Source organism: Heloderma suspectum, chromosome 4 (genome assembly GCF_057233095.1).
Source record: "Heloderma suspectum isolate Gila_16-S chromosome 4, 16-S_ref, whole genome shotgun sequence".
Lineage (NCBI taxonomy): Eukaryota > Metazoa > Chordata > Lepidosauria > Squamata > Helodermatidae > Heloderma > Heloderma suspectum.
Window position 1 is genome coordinate 216,738,654 of NC_139461.1, and position 22,393 is coordinate 216,761,046.

General features: G+C 43.8%; 1 protein-coding gene across 1 annotated transcript in view; it reads left to right on the forward strand.

Moving 5' to 3' along the window:
* DNAI4 (dynein axonemal intermediate chain 4) overlaps positions 1-22,062 on the forward strand; it is a 38,923-nt gene extending 16,861 nt beyond the window's left edge. Inside the window, exons 7-17 of the mRNA XM_084848245.1 lie at positions 2,896-3,051; positions 4,269-4,463; positions 6,192-6,445; positions 7,958-8,044; positions 10,201-10,352; positions 11,128-11,285; positions 12,105-12,217; positions 13,205-13,303; positions 15,777-16,003; positions 19,412-19,565; positions 22,015-22,062. Of these exons, the coding sequence (XP_084704371.1) occupies positions 2,896-3,051; positions 4,269-4,463; positions 6,192-6,445; positions 7,958-8,044; positions 10,201-10,352; positions 11,128-11,285; positions 12,105-12,217; positions 13,205-13,303; positions 15,777-16,003; positions 19,412-19,565; positions 22,015-22,062 (1,643 nt within the window). The remainder of the gene's footprint in view (positions 1-2,895; positions 3,052-4,268; positions 4,464-6,191; positions 6,446-7,957; positions 8,045-10,200; positions 10,353-11,127; positions 11,286-12,104; positions 12,218-13,204; positions 13,304-15,776; positions 16,004-19,411; positions 19,566-22,014) is intronic.
* The last annotated feature ends 331 nt before the right edge of the window (positions 22,063-22,393 follow it).

The window sequence follows — 22,393 nt, forward strand, 5'->3', positions numbered from 1 at the left end:
CAAGAAAGACAAAGGTCCCATCCAAAGCTTACAGTGCAACCCTACACATGTATTTTAAAATGTATCTGTTCAATGGGACTTGAAAATAATATGTTCAAGGGCAAAATGTGAATAGGATTGCAGCCTAAATACAGTATTATGCTACTGTTTACATTTTATACTAATATACATATATACAGAGTTGGATCCATATTTGTGCTGGATTAACTGAACTGGTGGAAGTGGGCTTCCCCACCCCTTTCTTCCCATGGCAGCCCCTCCATCCCTCTGAAAATGCTACACAGAGAGTCAGGAGACCCCGCTGAATGGGGTGAGCTGTGGTGTAGAGGGAGGGGGATCCCCCAAAATTGGGCAAAGGGACCTTCTAAGACTAGAGCCCTTCCTCTTCCAGAACCTGGATCTAACCCATAGTATAAAATGTAGGGAATTCAGGGACAAGAATTAAGACAGCAATGTTTAATCAATCAGTTAGATTAATTGATTAAAGAAAGATCAACCAAAAAGGAGCCCCTGATTAATCAGCCAGATTTTTAAAAATATTATTTTTAATAGAAATAGTCTCTAATAGAAGCTGAAAATGGCAAGCACCATCTTCAGGAGGGATTCAGATTGTTGTCTGATGGCTCTTGGGGATTTTTCTGTCACCCCAGCAAGCCGTTCTGTCGAAGCCCTGGTTGACCTCTGGAATAGAGAAATGGCCCGTGTGGCCGACATGATCACTTCTGAGCATCCCCTGCCATGGAGCCAAATGAGCCCCTGGTTTTCTACGTGCTGTGAGTGATAATATGAGTCAGATGACTAGAGTGACACTGGTGGAAAACTCAGAATGAGTCTGATTGAACGTGGGCTAGAGCTCAATTTAAAGCCTACTCTGTGGCAGTGAGGGTGGCAAAGAAATTGTACTTCTCTGCCACCACTGCATCTGCACAGTTGCCCATCAGACCTTTTCAGGTGGTCAGAGGCCTATTACAATTTGGCCCACAAGAAGAAAAGGTGGACCACTCCATAGTCTATTGTGACCAATTTGCGCAACACTTTGTAGATAAAATTGATTGTATCTGTGCCACCTTGGATGCCATCGTCGATGCAGGTCCGGTAACTTTGGCTCCTGCTTGTCCAATTACCATGGATGCTTTTCAATTTGTATGGCCTGAGGGTGTGGGTAGGATCCTTGGACGGGTGAGGCCTACCACTTCAGTGTTGAACCCTTGCCATTCTTGTCTTATAAAAGCAGCCCAAGAGCAGGACTGGTTGTTTAGATAAGGGTAGTGTTGAGGAAAAGTGTGATTCCATCCTGCCTTGTTAAGAAAAAAACCCCTCCCTGAACCCCACTGTATTGCATAACTTCCAGCTGGTCTCCAATATTCCATTCTTGAGTAAGATGCTGGAGCATATGGTAGCTTCTCAGCTCCAGGGATTTCTGGATGAGATGGATTATCTAGTCCCATTTCAATGTGGCTTCAGGCCTGGTTATGGGACAGAGACTGCTTTGGTCACCATGGTGGATGATCTATGCCAGGAAGTGTGTCCTTGTTGGTTCTGCTGGACCCCTCGGCAGCTTTCGATACCATCCATCATGGTATCCTTCTGGGACATCTCTCTGAGATGTGATTGGGAGACACCGTTATACAGTGGCTCCAGTCATTCTTGGAGGGGCAATTTCAGAAGATGGTGTTGGAGGGTTCCAGTTCAATGAAATGGCAGCTGGCCTGTGGTGTCTCTCAGGGTTCCATCTTATTCCCCATGCTATTTAACATATACATGAAAATGTTGGGAGAGATTGTATGCAGTTTTGGGGTTTGGTGCCACCAGTATGCTGATAACACCCAACTCTATCCCTCCTTTCCATCTAAATCCAAGGACACTGTTTTGGTTCCAAATTGGGCCTGATGTCAGTAATGGACTGCATGAGGGCAAACAAATTGAAGCTTAATCCAGACAAGACAGAGATGCTCCTGGTCATTCAAAGGATAGATTAGGAAATAGGGGCTCAACTGGTGCTGGATGGGGTTATACTCCCCCTGAAGACTCGGGCTCGCAGCATGGTTATACGTCTGGACTTGGTGCTGAACCTGGATGCCCAGGTTTCAGTAGTGGCCCAAATAAATTTGTGCAGCTAAGGCTAGTGCATCAACTGTGCCCATTCCTAGAGATGTCTAATCTGGCCATGGTCACGCATGCCTTAGTTACAGCCCATTTGGACTACTGTAATGTGCTGTATGTCAGGCTGCCTTTGAAAACTACGCAGAAATGTCACCCAGTCCAGAATTCTGTGGCCAGACTGATGACTGGGGCCAGTTACAGGGAGCACATGACACCCTTGTTACAACAGCTTCACTGGCTACCAATCTATTTTCAGGCAGAATTCAAAGTGCTAGTTATTACCTATAAAGCCCTAGATGGCTTGGGACCAGGTTACCTGAAAGATCACTGTCTCCCTTATGAGCCTGCTGGGATGGGCCCTTCTTTTGACACTGCAGCCTTTAGAGGTACGTTTGTTGGCGATGCAAGAGAGGGCCTTCTCGGTACCCTCCCAGGCTGTGGAACTCTCTGCCAAGGAAGGCTAGATTCGCTCCCTCTCTGCTGTCTTTCCACTGGCACTCAGACCACTTTATTCAAAAAAGCCTTTGGCGTATAAGCAGGCCTGTTGGATTGGGTCCTGTTTTTATTTTGTTGTTGCTGTGTTTTTATTGTATTTTAACTCATTGTTTTATTATTGTTTTAATCAAGTTTAATTTACGATTGCAAGCCACCTTGAGTGACATTTTTCTTGGTAGAAAGCTGGGGTACAAATAAAGAAATTCATATACATATTATATGTATGTCTTTATTATTATGTATTTCAGGACATACATATAGAACAAAGTGCTAATTAACAATGTCCTTGGTTCCTAGAGATCATGGCCACTACCTGGGATTTATATGATTCCTTTAATGCTTTGGAAGTAGCATTGCTAGAAAAAACTATCAGACCACTAAGTGTGAGTAGCAGTAAATCATCTAGCTTCAAAGAGCATGACAAAACCATGTCCATAGCTTCAGTGGACAGAGGTAATTTTTTGTACAACATTTAGATTTCTGTATCTTCTCCTAGCCATGTAAAGTTTCAGATATTATCTATATGCCATTATCATATCTAGGCAATTCTAAAGGAGTGTGGCTTTATCCCTTGCAGCTAGACTATCGCCCCAGGGATGAGATCCTGCTGTTGGTTTGAGTTTAGCAAAGTGTAGCACCATGGGGGACCCCCCCTTTTAACATTCTTACATTTTTCTAATCTAATATAGGATACAATAAACCCTAATTAATAGCACAATCCTATGAGTGTTTACTCAGTTGAAGTCCAATTGTATTTATTGGGGCTTACTCCAAAGTAAGTGTGCATAGGATTACACTAGTCGTAAAAAGAGAGGCATATTTCACAATTACTCCAATTTCATGGAAATAATACAATATTGTGTTAAGGATTCATGTTTATAGTACAGGGTTATGTCGCTACTGGAATTGTACCTCTGGCTTGTAGTGATTCTCCTCGCTCTCCCTGCCCACCCTCCAGACCCGGTCATGATGTTGTTTCCTACAGTATCTTTCTACCATGCCCTCCATAAGGAGGGGCATGCCAAAGCTGCCATCTTCCAAGCTCAGGACAACAAAGTGGAGAACAGAAATCATTATTTATTAGGCCAAATAGTTACATCACCAGGCAAATTCACAATACAGATTCAAATTAAGGCACAGAGCCCTTCTACTCTAGTACATTTGGATGTACAACATTTTCCCCATCACCCTAACTGGGATCTAAGTAACCTCAAAGCCATTATAGTGAAACCCTCAAATTAAACACACACACACACACGGCTGGGTTTTTAAAAAGAGCAATGAACTCGTATACTGTAGAATAATATATGAAACAGCGTGTTATGGAATGAAGTTTTATGTGTTTTAATTAATTAATTAATTAATTAATGGATTTATCTACTGCCCTTCATCAAATGTTTAGGTTAGTTCACAAAATCGAAAGCAGAATACAATCGCAATAGTCAGTATAAAACAGTAGTTAAAAGCAACAAATTACTGCTTTTAATCCATGGTTGGTGTCAGTTACAATTCTATACTTACGAGAGTTAAATCACCAGGAAAGCCCCTAAAGGCAGTCCAGTAATACTGAAAGCACCTTATGAAGGTTCTTTGCCCTAATTACTTCTCAAAATGTGCTAGATTGTTCTGTTAAATGTACGCTTTATGACATCTGATTTTTGCACCCCCAGAGAGCACTGCATCAAGTATCATTGATCTTGAAAGTGTAATTCTGTCCCAAATCCATGAAGAAGAAGAAGACCGCTCAGAAGCTATAATAAAATCTGAAAAATTTCATCAAGATTTATTTTATATGGAGAGGGTCCTAATGGAGAATATTTTCCAGCCTAAGCTTGCAGCTTATCGGCAGCTTCCTGTCCTCATAGGTATATGTGTTATCAGATACTTCATTCTCAGTTGGAGTTACAAGCTTTTAACGTTTGTAAAAAGGATTGCAAATGTCTCTGATTTGCATGGCATGGCTGCGAAGCTAACTGAGGGGGAATAACTGGGAAGGATTTCTCAAACCTAACAACTGGTCCCAGCCTTGAGCCATTCTTATTACCCAGAAACAGACTTTATTTGTTGACATTTGGATTACCACTGCTTCTTGAAACAAATTGAAAATTAGCTTTTAGGATACTTTTTATTATACATACTCTCTAGGACAGGGGTGCAGAACCTCTTTCAGTCAGAGGGCAGAATTCCATTTGGGAGAAGCTCTTGCGGGCCACATTCCAGTGGCGGACAGGACCAAAACACCAAGAATACCAACATATTTTTGCTAAAAGCTGTTACTGCCAGCAACTAAAACTTAGAAGAGGTATTTCAACCCTTCAGAATGGGAAAAAACTATACAAAAGTTAGGAATACACCAAACTAATCAGCAAGTGGAAGAAAAGGGGGTAGAGCAAGAGGAAGGGAGTAAGGCCATATTGGGAACCCCAGAGAGTTGGATTTGGCCCAAAGGCCTGAGGTTCAACATCCTTGCTCTAGGGCATGGGTCTTCAATGGTGGGTCATGTCAAATTCATGCAAGTGGTTCCATCATGACTACTTTTTTAGGGGTGGGTTTTATTTATTTATTTAAAAAGGAGTACATCAGGGGGACAGTTCAGATGTTTCTTTGAACACGTGTCTAAGAGGGAGTGGAATCATGTCAGCTGTCCCTGTCCCTTACATGTGTTTGGCATGATGCCTGGAAACAATACAACATGTCCTTTGTATACATGATTGAGAACTCTTGAATAAGCCGGGGTGGTGGTAGTCCCTGGCTGGGTGTACAGAATGTATACATGCAGGTCCATGGGGTCATGAAGAGTTGGTCACGACTTAACGACTGAACAACAACAGGCTCTTTCAGATATTATGTTGAACATGCGTATGGGGTGGTGTTGAAGCCAGCAAGTGCAATCCCCTCCCCACTCTATGTCTGAACAACTGGAGAGGGAGAAGGAAAGAAAGAAATGCACCAGATGCAAAGGAGGCTAAAGGCGCAATCCTATGCACATTTAGATAGAAAGAAGTCCGCAAGTCCCAGCTTCCCTCCAGCCAGCCAATTTTTTAACTTGTCTTTCAGGCTGCACTGCCCTCACAAGGTGGTTTATGATATTACAAAGACACAAACATACAAATTACAGTTAAACGCAGAAACACACGCAGCAGCAGCTAATGATTTTTAACCACCAAATGTACACTGGAATAAATGTTTCTTAATTTTTTTTTAAGCCAGAAGTGATGAGGCCATCTGTATCTCCCTGGGGAGGGAGTTCCAAAGGTGTGGGGCCACCACTGAGAAAGCCATATCCCTAGTACCCACCAGCCTAATAGCTCTTGCTGGTGCTCCAGAGAGTAGAGCCTCTACTTTACACTACTTTGCAAAGGTGGAGGGTGGCATTGATGGCAGAACAGGATACATTCAGGAGCGTAGAATGTGGAAAGGCCTCAGACCCACCCACCCCATGCACATGCGCTGCAATCAAAGCAGCTGGGCATCATGGGAGCCATCAACAAAAATATCCTGGTGCAGCCTGATTACTGGTCTCACCTAGCACAACAGTATGTGTTTGGGGAGGGAATGCTATTGAAGTTTTCCCTGTCTGCCTGAATTCCTAGAGCCAGATACCAAATCTGAACACAGTGAATCCGAACATGATATTATATCAGAAACGGAAGAAGAAGAAGAGAAGGAGGAGGAGGAAGAGGAGGAAGAGGAGGAGGCAGTGTCCATTAGGTCATCGCTGCTTTTAGAACTTGGTGAAGGGCAAAAAGAAATCCCACCACCTGATATAGAAGCCTTGTGGGCCTACGGATGTGATTTGACTAGAGGCAACAATGTCAGCTGTATGGCTTGGAACAAACTGAACCCTGTAAGTCAGAGGTGTTGAGTGTCTTTCATCCCGAGGGCCAAATTCCATTTCAGAGAAGCTCTTGGGGGCCATATTCCAGTGGTGGGCGGGGTTTTTTGAAGGCAAAAAGGGGTTGGCCAATGGTAAAAGGGGTGGGCCCAAAATACTAAGTTATCACTGCCAGTAAGTAAGCCTTGGGAGAGGCATTTCAACCTTTTAGAATGGGGAAAAAGAGTGCAAAAGCTGGCAGATTGGTGATTGGTGGTCAGGGGAAAGAGAGTGGGGCCAGTTCCTCCACCCTAAGACTTGTGTGAGTTTTTTTTCTAGCCAAACAGACTTCCCTCATAGAAGCTGGCCTAATCGCAAACATGTCAGGGCCCTCCCTACCATTAGGCAGAGTGAGGCAGCTGCCTCAGGCAGCTGATGTTGGGTGTCATAAAAAGACAACAAATTGTTAGTTATTTAGGGTGCAATCCTATTGAGATATCAGCCTCCGAACTCGGAGGCTGACACCTCTCCAATGCAGGGCAGACAAAGCAAAGAGGGGATCCTCTCCTCCATGCTCCAGCTGCCCTGCATTTGTGGCTAGGCGGGCATTTCATGTGTCTAGCTGTGGCTTTGGGTAAGGGGAGGGAAGGGGCCCAGAGACCCAATAGGAAGCTGTGTACAGCAGCTTCTGTGGTTTCCTCCCCTCCCTGTCTCCAGAACCATCCCCTTTTTGCCCTCTTTGCACTCTGCTTATGAACGCAGAAACAGCGGCAGTGTGGAAAGAACTGCAATGGCTACAAGGGGGAGGGGGCGGGGAGCAAAGTTTCTGGAAACTGAGGTCGGACAGCCTCAGTTTCTAGAAACTGAGAAGTCCTATGGCCATCTAGACAGTGTCTAGTGGCAATAGGATTGCTCTCTTATTTTTCTTGGGTTGGATCCAGTTTATTTTGTGTTGATAGGAGCATTCTCTGAGTGGAGCTCCACTCAGAATGCTCCTGTCAGTTGAAAAAGGGAGTGGCAGGGAGGTGATCTTTGCCAATTCCCCTCCCTCTGCAGCCACCAGAACCACATCCCACACTGTTCCAGAGGGTCTGGAGCAGTTGTGGGGAGGACAGGGGACTGAAAGGGGGAAGGAAAGTTAATCTCCTTTGTTCCACTGGCAGAAATGCTCCACTGGACTGGAAGCCTTCTGCTGATGGAAGGAGTCCTACCGTCCATGGAAGGAAGATGCTGGATCCAAGCCAACGTGTTTTTCTACAAGGTCAGGGGAGAGGCACTTGTGGGATTTTCTGTCTCTGATGCCAAAATAATCTGGCCTTGGGTAGGATGTATCTTGACTGGAGATGTGGGATGCTGCTCCACCTCAGGCAGAACGAAGTCTTGGGCCGGCCCTGCCAATGCTGCTCTGTGCCTGTGGTGTATTGTTATCCCCCCGCCCCTCAGCACACACACCAAATTGAACTGAGCCTCAAAAGCTGCACTCATGGCTATTTCAATGGTTAATTATTTGTCAGTAGTGTAATAATCTATATTATTGTTTTTAAGGATCTTTTGGCTGTTGGTTATGGGCAGTTTCGTTATAAAGAGCAGAAGAAAGGCTTGGCTTGCTGCTGGTCGTTGAAGAACCCCATGGTAATGCAAGCAGTGAGAGATACTATGACCTTTCCTCTATTTGTGATTTTAATTAAATTTATATTCTTCATTGTAAGATGCACTGACAATTTAGTAGCAGATTTCATTTTTATGCTTCCTTAGGGCCTGAGGCCTTAAGAACATTATTTCATAAGATCACAAATTGTTCGTTTACAACCTGCCCTCATCTTTTGAAATAAGGCTAGTTTACAATCTAATTCCCCAATCCTATCCATGCTTACTCAGAACTAACTCCTACTGAGTTCAGTGTGGCTCACTTTCAGGTAAGTGTGCATAAGTATAAATTAACCGTGTTATAAATAGTACAATACAACAAACATCTTGTACTGCAGTCTTGTACTGCATAATATAGATGGAAAACTAAAAATGGAAAAGCTCTATTTGTATTTGCTATTATAATTAATGAAAAGGGTCCAGGGCCCCATCTACATGAGCCCCGGGGTGGCTGCGAGTCGAGGTCCTTCGGGACATACAACACAGTCACCACATCACAGCTGTGGTTTTCTCCTGGAAAATGCAGATTTCCAAAGAGGCTTTTTGCTGTGAAGTTTTTGGTTTGCTATGGGTTTCCCGCGGTTGTGAGCTGTCTGTCCCTTCCCTAAACTGACTTCGCATTTTGCGGTGGGCGTGTTGTAGGCATGCATAGTGCTTGCGTCACTCTGTGACACCCCTTTACTCCCCCTTATCCCTTTGCAGCTGTGCAGTTACAGAGGCACTGAGAGGCATTTTAATTTACTTAATCACACTTCCACACATTTTTGCAGCTTGCCAGCTTCGTATCTTCTCAATGATTACTTTTGGACTCAGTGACCAAGGGTCGGGGGGTCTTGGGGGAGGACCAACTTCACTCTGGCCACCATTTCGGAGCAATGGGTAGGCGTGTACCTCTCACACCTTGGGTGATTGCGAACCATCACAAGAGTCTCAGGCTGGGGAACTGCCAAACAGTTGACGTGGAAATGATGGAGCACAGATCACCCACAATTTACCTAACGAGGGCGGTCAGACACAACAGAACCCCTAAAATACAAAACAGCCACTGAAGTGTTGCATCCCCATGGACCTGCACAGCTGCACATTAAAATATAATGGCAAAAAAAAGGGCATGGCGGAGTCTGTTTGGGGAAGCCCGCAGTAAATCGCAAGTGTATCACAGCAGAAGATAATTCGAAGCTGCAATGCTGCGCAGTTGCAGGAGTGAAGGGTGAAAGATGTGCCATGTAGATGGGGCCCAGGTTTCTATGAAAGACCTTACTTTGTTACATCCGTCCCTTCCTTCTCTGAAGCAAATGGTCTGGGTAAGCTTTATCATATAATGAGTGTCCCATAATTTAATTCCATAATTCCATAAGTGTTCTATAATTTTTACTTTGAACAGTTACTAATTCTTGGCTTGAATCCAGGATGTGTCTTCTGCAAGAGGAAGTGACTTTTCATGATGGGAAGGGCTCTGTTCATGGAAGGTCCCTATTCCTGATTTTTGGAGATCCCCCCCACCCACCCCCCAGCTTGCCCCATTCAGCAGGGTCTCCTGACTCTGTGTAGCACTTTCAAGGGGCTGGAGGGGCTGCTGTGGGAAGGAGGAGCCATCAACACAGTTGATCCAGTGTAAATGGATCAGCATAAATGGAGAGCCAGTGTAGTGTAGTGATTAGAGTGTTGGGCTGGGACTTGGGAGATCTGGGTTCTAGTCCCCACTTGGTCAGAAAGCTCACTGGGTGACTTTGGGCCAGCCACTGACTCTCAGCCTGACCTACCTCACATGGCTGTGGTGAGGATAAAATGGAGAGGAGAAGGAGGACCATGTGAGAGATGCTGTGGGTTCCTTGCAGGAGGAAAAAGGTGGGATATAAATGTAATGTGATAAATTTGAATCCAATCCTTAATATTTATTTTTTTAACCAAGTTTACATATGATCAAGATAAATTCAACAATATTGAGTTTATAGCTTCTAACTGATTTGATGGGATAAATGAACAGTGGGAAAAATGTGCCAAAAAAGTAGGCAACATTCATTGCAGCCTGACTGCCTGACCCTTCTCCCCTTGCCACCTTTAAACATTTGTAGGGTGCTTGGCTGTTTATATTGTATGAATGTGTCAGGTAAAACAAGTGTTGTTTTTTTTCTGTTCAGTGGCCAGAGCGTATCTACCATTGTACTCATGGAGTAACTGCACTGGATTTCTCAGCAGCCAATCCAAACCTCCTAGCAGTTGGATTGTTCAGTGGGACAATTGCAGTCTACAATGTCCAGTCCCATAATAGAAATTCTGTTTTAGATACCAGGTATGATAAAAATCAGTCTTGTCAAGTCATTTCCACGTCCTATCCATGCTATTGTAAAAATCGTGTTCTGGGCTGGGACTGGGGATATAGACTTGTAAGCAGTGTCTAGGCATTGTATATATGGGTCTATAACACACACATCTCCCAATCCCTTTTCTGTGCAGCCTTCACTGTTTTGAAAACTTGGAGGATTAATTGGTATTAATGTGCAGCGTGTTGGCCAACATTTTGAATATATAAATGATGGTGTCATACTCGTAGCTTAACATGTCAGGCGAACCTGGCATCGTGGGTTGTTTGAGGGGATAGACAACCTTCAAATAACCCATAGCTTGTTTTAGGGTGATTTGAGGGTTGCCTGCTCCCTCAAACAATCCACAATGCCTGGTTTGCACAACATGGCAAACCATGGCAAGGAGGGGGGTCTACAGGTGCCATGCAGAAAGGGTGCCTGTGGGCACCTGGCATGACACAACAGCCCCTGCGGTTAGCCATGGTGGGCTGTCATGTCATGCGAACTGGATAATTGTTTAGCTTCCTTTAGCTTCTCTGGAACTAGAGGCATAGAGATTCCACTTTACGCCTATATGCCATACATACTATATGCCATATTCCACATATGGCATATAACTCTCACTGTTTCAGGTAGACTTTCATAAGCTGCAGGCATTCCAGTGTTGTTTCCTATATATGCTGCTTCCCTCCCTCAATGCCCTTTTTCCTTTGCAGTGTTATGTTTTGCCTACTGTATGCATTCAGTGAATTTCTGTTTCAGTGAATCTTATGATAAACACTTAGGCCCTGTGTGGCAGCTGAAGTGGGTAGAGCAGGACAGAGGGACAACAGGAGAAGACAAAGGGGAGATACTAGTCTCCATATCAGCAGATGGCAGAATAACCAAGTGGTTTGTTCGGAAAGGATTAAGCTGCACTGGTAAGTGTTGTCACCCTACTTAAAACCTCTTGAAATAATTCAAGCATTGACTGTTATGGCTGGTTTTCAATGGTGCTTTTCTTATCTTATTGTTATTAGGCTGTTAAAATGTTTTCTTGTATGTTTATTATTATTGGTAGCTGCTTTGGGTGCTAGATGCAGAAAGGCAGGATATAAACAGAAATAATAAATAAATATGTGTAATAACTTCAGGAATAATGTAGATGCTGCAAGCCAAGATGTACAACGCTGGGCATTCGACAGGCTGTGATCCAACCAAGTGTGTGTAAAATAGTTGGGAATGAATACACATAGTCCTCTTTAAAACACTGAAATCTCACTGACCAGGTGTTTGGCAAGGTTTGGGGACTAACTCCACCTTACTGCTCCCCCCCCCCGCTCCCCGAACAACTGATTGGTAAGATACTGGCTTTTTAAAAGAAGGTTACATGTGCACAATTCTAGCAGCTGGATTTGGAGAAGTTATCCCTCCAACTTGTAGAGGGTGAGGAGGATGGTTGAAGAGGGGCAGCATTAGTGTGCTAATCCTTGTTATTTCCTCTCACATGTTGATTATTCACAGAGGAGGAATGCCTGAATAGGACTGTTCAGAAACTTGCTTCCATGTTTGTACAGTGGCATTGCTGGACTAGAGTGAAGCTGTGCTGTTGTAGTATAAGCAACCAGGCATGAAAGCAATTCTTATGGAATCTATCTCCGATAGTGGACTACATGTACTCTGTAGATGAGAAAAGTCTGTATGGTGCTCATAATTGAACTGGAGGTATCAACTCCTGTTTGCATTGTTTATCTACACAGATTTGATGAAACTAAAACGAACAGCAGCTGAAAAGAAAAAGGGAGCAGAAAAGAAAACCGAAGCACTGATATCTCGACAAGCTCCGGGACTAGCCTTTGATTTTCATCCAAAGGTAAACTGATCTTTTTCAGTGTTCTAGCTCACACCAATTGGCCCTAAATGTTTTGTCAGCATTCACATACATCATAGCAATCACCTTGCCATCAGGTCACAGCTCTAAGTTGGTTTTATCAGCCACATGCTTGGCAAGATTGAGTGCAGCAACATGCAATCTGCCACAATCATACCCTGCCACAGCCATCTTAATCTCACTCAAGAGGAGAAGGAAAAGAAGCAGCAAACATTCTACAAAGCAATAAATTAACATGGCCAAGAAATGCCAAAACTGGAAGCGGCTTCATCCAGCACGTATTTTTTCCTGCATGCAGTGGCATCCCAGAATGTAAACTCAGGGTGATACATGCACCTTCTTCTTCCCTTATGGTATATACCAGCTTTCCCCAACTTGGTGCCTTCAGACATTTTAGACTTCAAGTCCCATCAGATCCAGCCAACATGGCCGATGGTTAGGAAATCTGGGCACTGTAGTCTAAAACATCTGGTGGTGAGCAACAGGTTGGAGAAGGCTGGTATATACCATATATGTATACATTATTTCCTGTATGGAGTTGATCCCCCTGTTTGTGAGGGGTGGAGTGGGGGCTTATGGTATGCATGAAATAGCCCTGAGCTTGAATTACTAGAACTGGAATACTTTACAGTGGTTTTATATTATTCCTCTGGTTATCTGGTTATACAGTTCTTGATACACAGTTCATTGGATACACTAGAGTCTAGTCCAGGGGTGGGTAACTTGAGGCCTCCAAATGTTTTGGCCTACAGCTCCCATCATTCCTCACCATTGGCTATGTTGGTTAGGGCTTATGGGAGTTGTAGGACAAAACATCTGGCGGGGTACAAGTTGCTCACCTCTAGTCAAGTCTTTCCAAGCAATACTGGGAAAAGAGAGAAGCAAGTCTTCCTGCAGTGAAAATTCTCAGAAAAGTGCTGCAGGTAGACAAAGTCAAACCTGATCATGGTAATCTGCTTTTATTTTCAGGACACTAATATATACTTGGCTGGAACAGAAGAAGGCTATATTCACAAATGCTTTTGTTCTTACAATGAGCAATATCTGGAGACCTACAGAGGACACAAAGTGAGTGAAGTTAAACAACAATTGGTTGGGCAGGCCATATCTCTGTCTCCCACCTTAGGCACACACAGTCGAAGGTACTTTTCATGTTCCCCCAACCATATGGGAGCTGCTTATCCAGGAACAACTCTTCTACTGAGCTGGGAGAATAATTAAATGACCCAACCATAGGTGCCAATTCCATGGGAAACACCAATGTGATTGACACCCCCACCCCACCCCTGCCACATGGTTGGGTCATTTAAACATTCTCCCAACTGTGTGGGAGCCACTCGCTGATAAGCTGCTCCAATGCTTACTAAAGAAATGGGTAATTCTTGTTTAAAACTTTTATTTCTTATATGATTAGAGTGGGATCAATATCAATTCAAGCAAGGGTGGATAGGTCTGCTGGATTGGATTACTTCTTAATTATAAGTGTTAATAAAACATATACGCTATTTCTTACATTTTAATTTTAGCAGAATTTAAGATGAAAGTGCCATGACTACAACAGAGTTTCTGAGAACAGTGGGTTAGAGTCTTATACTGGATGGTCACCTTCAGCTCAGACAGCAATCTCTAGGTACCAAATGAATCCATCATGTTGGAGAAATAAATGACCAATGAACTGCGGAGTTCAGCATTGCTGTCTTGAATAGAAATCAAAGTGTCTTAAGAATGTGAGGATGACTCTGGACCTACTTATATACTGACTCCTTCATAGAATCATGGAGTTGGAATGGACCTTGGAAATCAATGAGTCCAACCCCCTGCTTGATGCAGGCTCTGCACTGCAGGGTGCAGCTACAGCATCCCTGGCAGATAGCCATCCAACCTCTGCTTGAATATCTCCAGCGTAGGACTTGCCACCTCCTGAGGCAGTCTATTCCGCTGCCAAACAGTGAATATTTAACATTATTATCAATGAACTCCGGAGTCATCATGCAAACTTGAATGTCAAGTTGTCAGGGCAAGATAAGGCAGCCACCTAAAGAAGTGGATTGGGGGTGACGTTAAGAGTTACAAGAGTAGGACACAGACAGATATGAACCTTGGGGAATAATCACTAGGCGTTTCTCCTGCACAAGTCCCATTGAAATGAAGAGTAGCTGCAAAGTTGTCATAAACTTGACCTCAAGAAGCAACCAGAGGAGCAAGACCTGATCCCAGATATCAAAGACTAGATCCCAGATATCAAAACTGAGACTGCTGTTCTGGAGGCCCTGAACCCAGACCCCCCCCCCCCGGAGGCAGCTTCTCCTGAGTCTAATGCACTTGAGGAGCCAAGCCCCACCACATCAGATACCTCTCATTCCCATGGCCTTCTCCCCAGCACCAGGCAGGAATGCTTGGCTCCAGGTTTGTAGGCTACCCCTTTAAGGATCTCTACTGCACATGCAACTGAGTAGAGTCTGGGAAGAGTAGTCAGAGCCTAGTGAAACAAAAGAACTCTGCTTGAGCTGAGACTCCCTAGAAACAAGCTGCTGCCCCAGAGATCTGTCTGTGATTCTGCAAGCCTTGTGTCCAACCCTCCTTAGATCAGGACCTGTGTCTGCAACAGGCCTTGCACTATCTCGGTATGGCTGAAGTCAGCAGCTACCCTTGACCTCCAGGATAGTGAGTAGCAGATTGTACACCATGACAGCCCTAGTTTTTGTGAGCTCCCATCTGCAGACTGGACCTCCTTCCTCCCTGGCCATTTGTGGGTTTTGCCTTCCCTAAGACAGGATGAAGAACACTGTAGCACAGCTCCCATTCATTCACAGAGGCGTGTGGAGGAGAATTTCCCAGTGGTTTGTGCCCCATTTAATTAGCAGGAAGAAACTGTGATTTGAATCAATATGGCTTGGGCCAGCCCTGTCTATCAACCTCTTTAGTTGACTTAGGGTGCAGTCCTATGCATGTATTGACAGAGAAAAGGCCTTCAACTTCCAGCATGCCCCAGCCAGCTGGCTGGGGCATGCTGGGAGTTGTAGGCCTTTTCTCTGTCTAAACATGCATAGGATTGCACCCTTAAAGTGCTATAGGCTCAATTAACCCTGTGGCCATGATCTAAAGGAGAAGGTATACATGTGAAGCACTGAGTAGAGTGCACAAAGCCAGGGCTTTCTCTGCAGCAGTCCATAGCTGAAGATCCAAACTGCCATTCAGTTCAAGAGGTGGCTTGCCTTGTCCACTAGCACAGCCGCTGTGGTACAAACTGTAGAGAGCCTCAAATGTGCACAGGTTTCCCATGAGTGTGTGCATTCAGCATCTCTGGATGACGGCCAATGAGGTTAATTTGGCTAAAGCTGTGCCATCCATCACATGCAGTTCAGAGAAGTTCGGCGTCCTCTCAGATCTTGTTAGGACACTGCCTCAGTGCTGTAGCAGCAGCAACATACTTCCACACAAATATTTACGATACCACCCCTGATGTTAAGATATTTTGACATGTGAGTAGCTCCATAAAGAAGTGATTTCACCTCTCCCTCTCTCTCCCGCACTTGTCAAGGGCCCTGTGTACAAGATAGCATGGAATCCATTCAGTACAGAAGTGTTTCTAAGCTGTTCTGCTGACTGGAGTATTATGTTATGGCGCCAGGATTCAGTTCGCCCCATTTTGACTCTCAGTTCCACGACCAATGTTATTTATGATATAATGTGGTCTCCCAATTCGGCATATGTGTTTGCAGCAGTGAATGAGACTAGAGTGGAAATCTGGGATCTTAGTGTCAGCACGTAAGTAAGAACATTTCTTAAAAGTAATTCCGAACTGGATGCAGTGAAATGCCCTGTACTCAGTTATTCCTGAAAATAGTGTGTCACGTATGGGGTAGCACTGCACTATATTTCGAAGTATCAAATTTAACTGATAATTTTGAAACAGCTGTAAAGTCTTCCTGGTTGCTAAGCAGCTCTCCCAGTGGGGGAAGCACTTGCATCAGACTGAGTCAAAACCAGGCTGCTATCACCCAGTCTGAGGGGGAGCTGGAAGGGACGGCTAGAACCCCTATGATATTAGCAGTCACAGCTCATTCTAGAGATGGAAGCAGGAGGGGCAACGAGTAACAAAGAGGTGCAGGCTGTAGTGAGAGAAGTCCTTGTTCAGGCATTAGTGCTGCATCTCACTGACAACATTAACCCCTCAGATATGACTTGACTGATGTCCATAAATCCTCTCCACAGTAATGGGGAGAAGAAGGGCATCCATCATGGACTGCGGAGAGTATGGCTGGAAGTAAGTTCACGGCAGCTGCTGGAAACAGCAGGCCCACACCGCCACGTCTCCTTCGCTCTGTAACGTGTAGTAAAACAAAACACAAGATGGGGATGTCTTTGCACTCCTAGTTCCCCTGGCCCTGGTCCACATCGTAGGCTGCCACTTGCAGGATGAGGAAACTCAAGAACACAATGTCACGTCACACAGTTTGTCTTACTAGACATTACCAGGGAGAGGGAGATGTGTTTTTGGTAGCAGCTTCATGTTTGCTGGAACATCTAGCTCCCCCCTGCAAGCACGCACGCACGCAAGCAAGCAAGCAGTAGCACCTCCTCCCATTGATTTGCAGACACTGGGAACCTTGATTCCTTCATCTAACCATCGAAAATAGCAGCTCAGCACTCCCATTCACAAAACCCGTCTTGTCTTCTGTCATGAGGTGACAAGCAGAACAATGCTGCAGTGTCAGGCCTAAACTTAGTGTTCTTGTAATCATGCATAGTGAAGCTATATGCGGTAGGTTTTCACTCCACTGTAAGTTGGTGTGGCCCCAATTCAGATTGGGACTACATTGTTCTGGTGGGGCGGGGGGGATAAACCTTCTCCGCCCATTTTTATTGTGAAATTCTCTCTCTCTCTCTCTCTCTCTCATACACAAGGGGGTTAAAAAAAAGAAAAAAAGTCTCTATTGTAGATGATGGAGACTTTTTTCCCTCTTTTTTTGGTCCCCCTGTGTGTGGAAGGTGAGGGGTGGTAGAATTTCACAACAAAAATGGAGGGGGGAGTTTAACACACACACACACACAGAGCACTATGGACCCAATCCGAATTGGGGCAGTGCACACTTACACTGGAGTAAAAAGAAAACCTACGACGCATAGTTTCACTATGTGTGATTACAAGAACAGTTGGTTTAGCCCTCAGACTGTTAGCTAATGTTATAGATTATGCTGTCCCCTGACTTTATGGCTGCTGCATACACTAGTTTCACTAGAAGATGTGGAGACTACTGTTGGGGAGAAAGTTACTTATGAGGCAAACAAATAAATGGTAGTAAGATAAACAATATTCCACAATGGGATATTGATATCTATCCAGATGGTATCTGTCCTAGAGTCCCTCACTCCTGGGCCAACTTAGCAGTCATGGAATAAGAGGCGAGGTCCTCTTATGGATTGGTAACTGGTTAAAAAACAGAAAGCAGAGAGTAGGAATAAATACTCAGTTCTCACAGTGGAGTAGGGATGGACGAAAGTCCCTTACCTGGTCCCGCAGCTTTTTTTGGGGGGGGGGAGGCGCTTCGTTTCTCCCCCTGAAATTCTTGGCGGGTGGGGAGGCGCTCTGTCCCTCCCTGCCGAAATTCTGGCCGGGGGGGGAGCGCCCCGTCTCCCCGGCCGCGAAAGAAAAAAAGTAAAGTAAAAAACCCCACAAAAAACGTGATAGGCTACATAAAGATTTACGTAGCCTATCACGGCTAGATTTTCAAAGTCAGCCATGATAGGCTACGTAAATCTTTACGTAGCCTATCATGGCTGACTTTGGGGGGAAAAAAAGCACGTATGCAAATGGCGGCGCCCATGGGCGCTGCCATTTACGTTCCTTATTTGGGCACGGGTAGTCTACGTAAAGATTTACGTAGACTACGGCGAAAATAAGGGCAACGCTGAAATAAGGGCAACGGGACCCACCGCCGCGAGGAATGTGTTGGCAATGGCATTCGGTCTCCCAGAGATTCGTGGAGAAATTCTCCGACATCCCTACAATGGAGGGATGTAAACAGTGGGGTCCCATAAGGATCCCTATTGGGACTGGTACTTTTTATCTTGTTCATAAATTATCTGGAATTAGGAGTGACCAGTGAGAAGGCTATGTTTGCTGATTGCATCAAATTATTTAGGGTGGTTAAAACAAACAGAGGTTGTGAAGAGCTTCAAAGGAGAGAATGGGCATTAAAATGGCAAATGCAGTTTAAGATAAGCAAGTGTAAAGCGATGGATCTGGGGGCAAAAAAATCCCACTTCATGTGTATGCTGATGGGATCCAAGCTGGTGGTGACTGACTGAGAAAGAGATCTTGGCATTGTGGTAGATAGCTCAGTTACAATTCGACCCTGTGTGTGGCTGCTGTGAAAAAGGCAAATTTCATGTTGGGCATAATTAGAAAAGGAATTAAAAATAAAACTGCCAATATCATACTGCCCTTATACAAATCTATGATGTGACCATACTTGGAATACTGTGTACAGTTCTAGTCACCACATCTCAAAAAGGATATTGTAGCGTTTGAAAAGGTGCAGAAAAGAGCAACAAAAATGATCAAGGAGCTGGAGCAACTCCCCTATCAGTAAAAGTTACAATGTCAAGGACTGTTTAGCTTAGAAAAAAGGCAAGTATGGGCAGCAAGGATAGTATGCAAAAGTAGGGATAGTATGGAGAAAGTGGATAATAGTACTCTCATAATAATACTAGAACCCAGGGTCATCCCATGAAGCTGAGTAATAGAAAATTCAGGAGATATAAAAGGAAGTACTTCTTCACATAGCATGTAGTTAAACTATGGAATTTGCTACCACAAGATGTACTGATGGCCATCAGCTTGGATGGCTTTAAAAGGAGATTACACAGATTCATGGAGGATAAGGCTATCAATGACTACTAGTCACAGTGGCTATATATTACCTCCAGTATTGGAGGCAGTACATCTCTGTATATGAGTTGTTGGAGAACATGAGCAGGAGGGTACTATTGCACTCATACCCAGCTTGTGGGCTTCCCATGGGCATCTGGTTGGCCACCATGGGAACAGAATGCTGGCCTACATAGGCCGTTGGACTGATTCAGCATGGCTCTTCTTATGTTGTTATGGGATGCTCCAAACAGCTCTACAGCTCTGGTTGTATGTTATATACCTTATTGTTTTGTATGCAGATTGGATCCCTTGATTGTGAATCCTGCCACTGGACATTTGAAATTCACAACTGTACTTTTTGCTAAAAATGCAGATTGTCTTCTGATTGGAGACAGTGATGGATTAGTCACTGTGTATGCACTAAGAAATATGATTGCCTTGGACAGAAAGAAGGTATGTTTCACCACATTAAAAGCTAAAGTAATTTAACCTCCTGCGTCCGTGCAAAGAGCTGATGCACTCGCACCTGGTGCAAGCTAGTCTCTTACTCCTAGTTGTCAGCCTTTGACCTCTTTGGGCATTGGGCCTATGGCCACAGTGTTGTACCACAGCTGACTCACAGTGTAATTGGGCTTGTGTGCACTGTGGATGTGGTGACAGTGCGGTGGGACCATTCAGGAATGAGGTCAGAACAATTTCCAGAGGTTAACCTTGTAAAGCGATTGTGTAGCAAGAACAACCAAGAGTCTTCTGACACCTTAAACACTAACGAGTTTATTCTGGCATAAGCTTTTGTATTGCCCATTTCATCAGATACATCACGCATGGAGTGTTAGAGCGCGTTTCAGGTTTAAAATGACTGGGTTCAGACAATATGCCACAGCTTGTCGTGGGTTATTTAACCCATGACAAGCCACAGCACTTGCAGATACCATGCTGAATACGCAACCCCTGCATGGGGCTTGTCATGTTGTGTGAACCCAGTGAGCTTGGATTATGTGAGGGTTAAACAACTCTGGCACAACCCTAAAACAGACCACAGATTAGGCAAGGATTGTTTAGTCCTTACATAACTCACACTTGCCGGGTTTTCCCAACATGATAAGCCCCAAGCATGCATTGCATATTTAAAATGGAGGCCTCATGCACCCCGCATGAACCCACAGCCTCACCTTGGGCTGTTGTGTTGTGTGAACAGTCCCATAAAGTACATATGGGGGTGGGGGCACTGGGAATTATAAACAGTGAGGTCAGAAGGAAATTGAATGCAGAAAGTACTGACAGTGACCATCACATTATTAACATTAGTTATTCATTGTTTCTGCTTAATAAACTGAAGGCATGTCAGGAAACCATCCTGGACAAGGACTAACCATTTCTGAAAGGTGCTGCTTGAACTTACATTCAGCTGTACTGTTGTCTCAATGGGGAAGATACGAGTGATTTATTTTATTCTTCAACATATATCATTTGTGTTTTTATAAGACATGCATGCACAGTTTTATGATGAACATGCAGCTTAGCGATGGAGAAGTCCGTTTGTAAGGCACAACTTGAAAATGCAGATTTTTTTATTTGATTGGGCAAGCCTAATGTAAATACCTTTATCACTGCTGCCTCTGTGCATTAGCATACCAAAACAAACATATTGATTGATGATATCATTGTTTTCAAATGGTGAATGTTCTGAAATGCAAAAAAAAAATCTGGAGAAGATTATAGTAGATAATAATGCGGTAAGAGTGCTGGTCCCTAACGCAAGATTCAGTTATGTTGCCACATGCGACACTAAGGTTGTAATCCTATACTCTGTTTCCTGGGAACAAGTCCCATTAAACTCAATGGAGCTTACTTTTGAGTAGACATGTACAGGAGTTCACTGCGCAAATTATTTCTGGTTTGAAAATGCCAGTTGTGAATGCTGTCAATGTGAGAAAAAAACAGACATTTTAAAGTCAGAAATACATTCTACTCAGTTTAGAATTTTCAGTTAGTTTACAAATATGGGAAATGCAAAAATGTGTACAAGCATTACTTGAGCTCAGTTTCTAAATCACTCAGTCTTGCAAATCACTTCTACACAAATCTTACAGTGCAGTCCTATACATGTCTATTCAGAAGTAAGCTCTATTGAGTTCAGTGGGGCTTACGTCTAGATAAATGGGCATAGAATTTCAGCCTTGAAATATTTGTGCTGGCCAGTAATGCTGGTATCATGTCATTTTAACGGCAGTGTAATATTTGAATTGATGGCCTTGTGAGTGCATTAAGTTCCATCTTAAGCACTCTTGTGCTAGGTCAGCCCCATTTAGGATTGGGCTGCTCATCTCTGTGCTCAGGTTCCATGTTTATTAACACTTTATTGTGGATAATTAAAAGGCAATTCTAGACAAAACAAGGATACAAGATCATGTTGTATCATAAATATTGTGAGTTTCAATTAGTGATATTAGAACAATAATGTGTTGTTGTTTTCTCCAGGACTTTAGGCCTTTTCCAGATTATAGTCAGTTTAATACATATGCTCTTCTTAATTTTAATAATTTGCGTTTTAATAATTAGAATAATAGAATCATAGAATCGTAGGGTTGGAAGGGGCCTACAAGGCCATTGAGTCCAACCCCCGGCTCAGTGCAGGAGTACAAGTCAGAGCATCCCTGACAGTGACAGATGGCTGTCCAGCCTCGTTTTGAATGCCTCCAGTGTGGGAGAGCCCACCACCTCCCTAGGGAATTGGTTCCATTGTCATATTGCTCTAATAGTCAGGAAGTTTTTCCTGATGTTCAACCGGAATCTGGCTTCCTATAACTTGAGTCCATTGTTCTGTGTCCTGCACTCTGGGATGATTGAGAATAATTGTGTTTCTTATTGCCTGTGTTCATACCCCTTTTCTCTTTTTCAGGTGGATGTTTTGCATGATATGATTGGCTCTAATTTAATCAGTCCATAGTTCATTTTTACAGTGAAAAAAGGAAGTGATACCAGACTTTTAATTATGCAACACAGAAAAATGTAACTATTAAATGTGTGTATGATGTATATATATGGAAACAAATGTGTTGGGTTTTTTTTTTAAACTCCCTGGATGTTTACTTGGAAAGTACCAGCTATTATACACATAAAGCGAGATACTGACTATTACTATCAATGTCCTGTTGCACAACATGTCATGTGCCAAAGACTGTCCAGAAGGTGGAAACAAAACCTTTAATTATGCCCTGGGTTATGGAATGCTTCTGTAGACACCACAGTATCATTTCACAAATTATTGGAAAAATGGG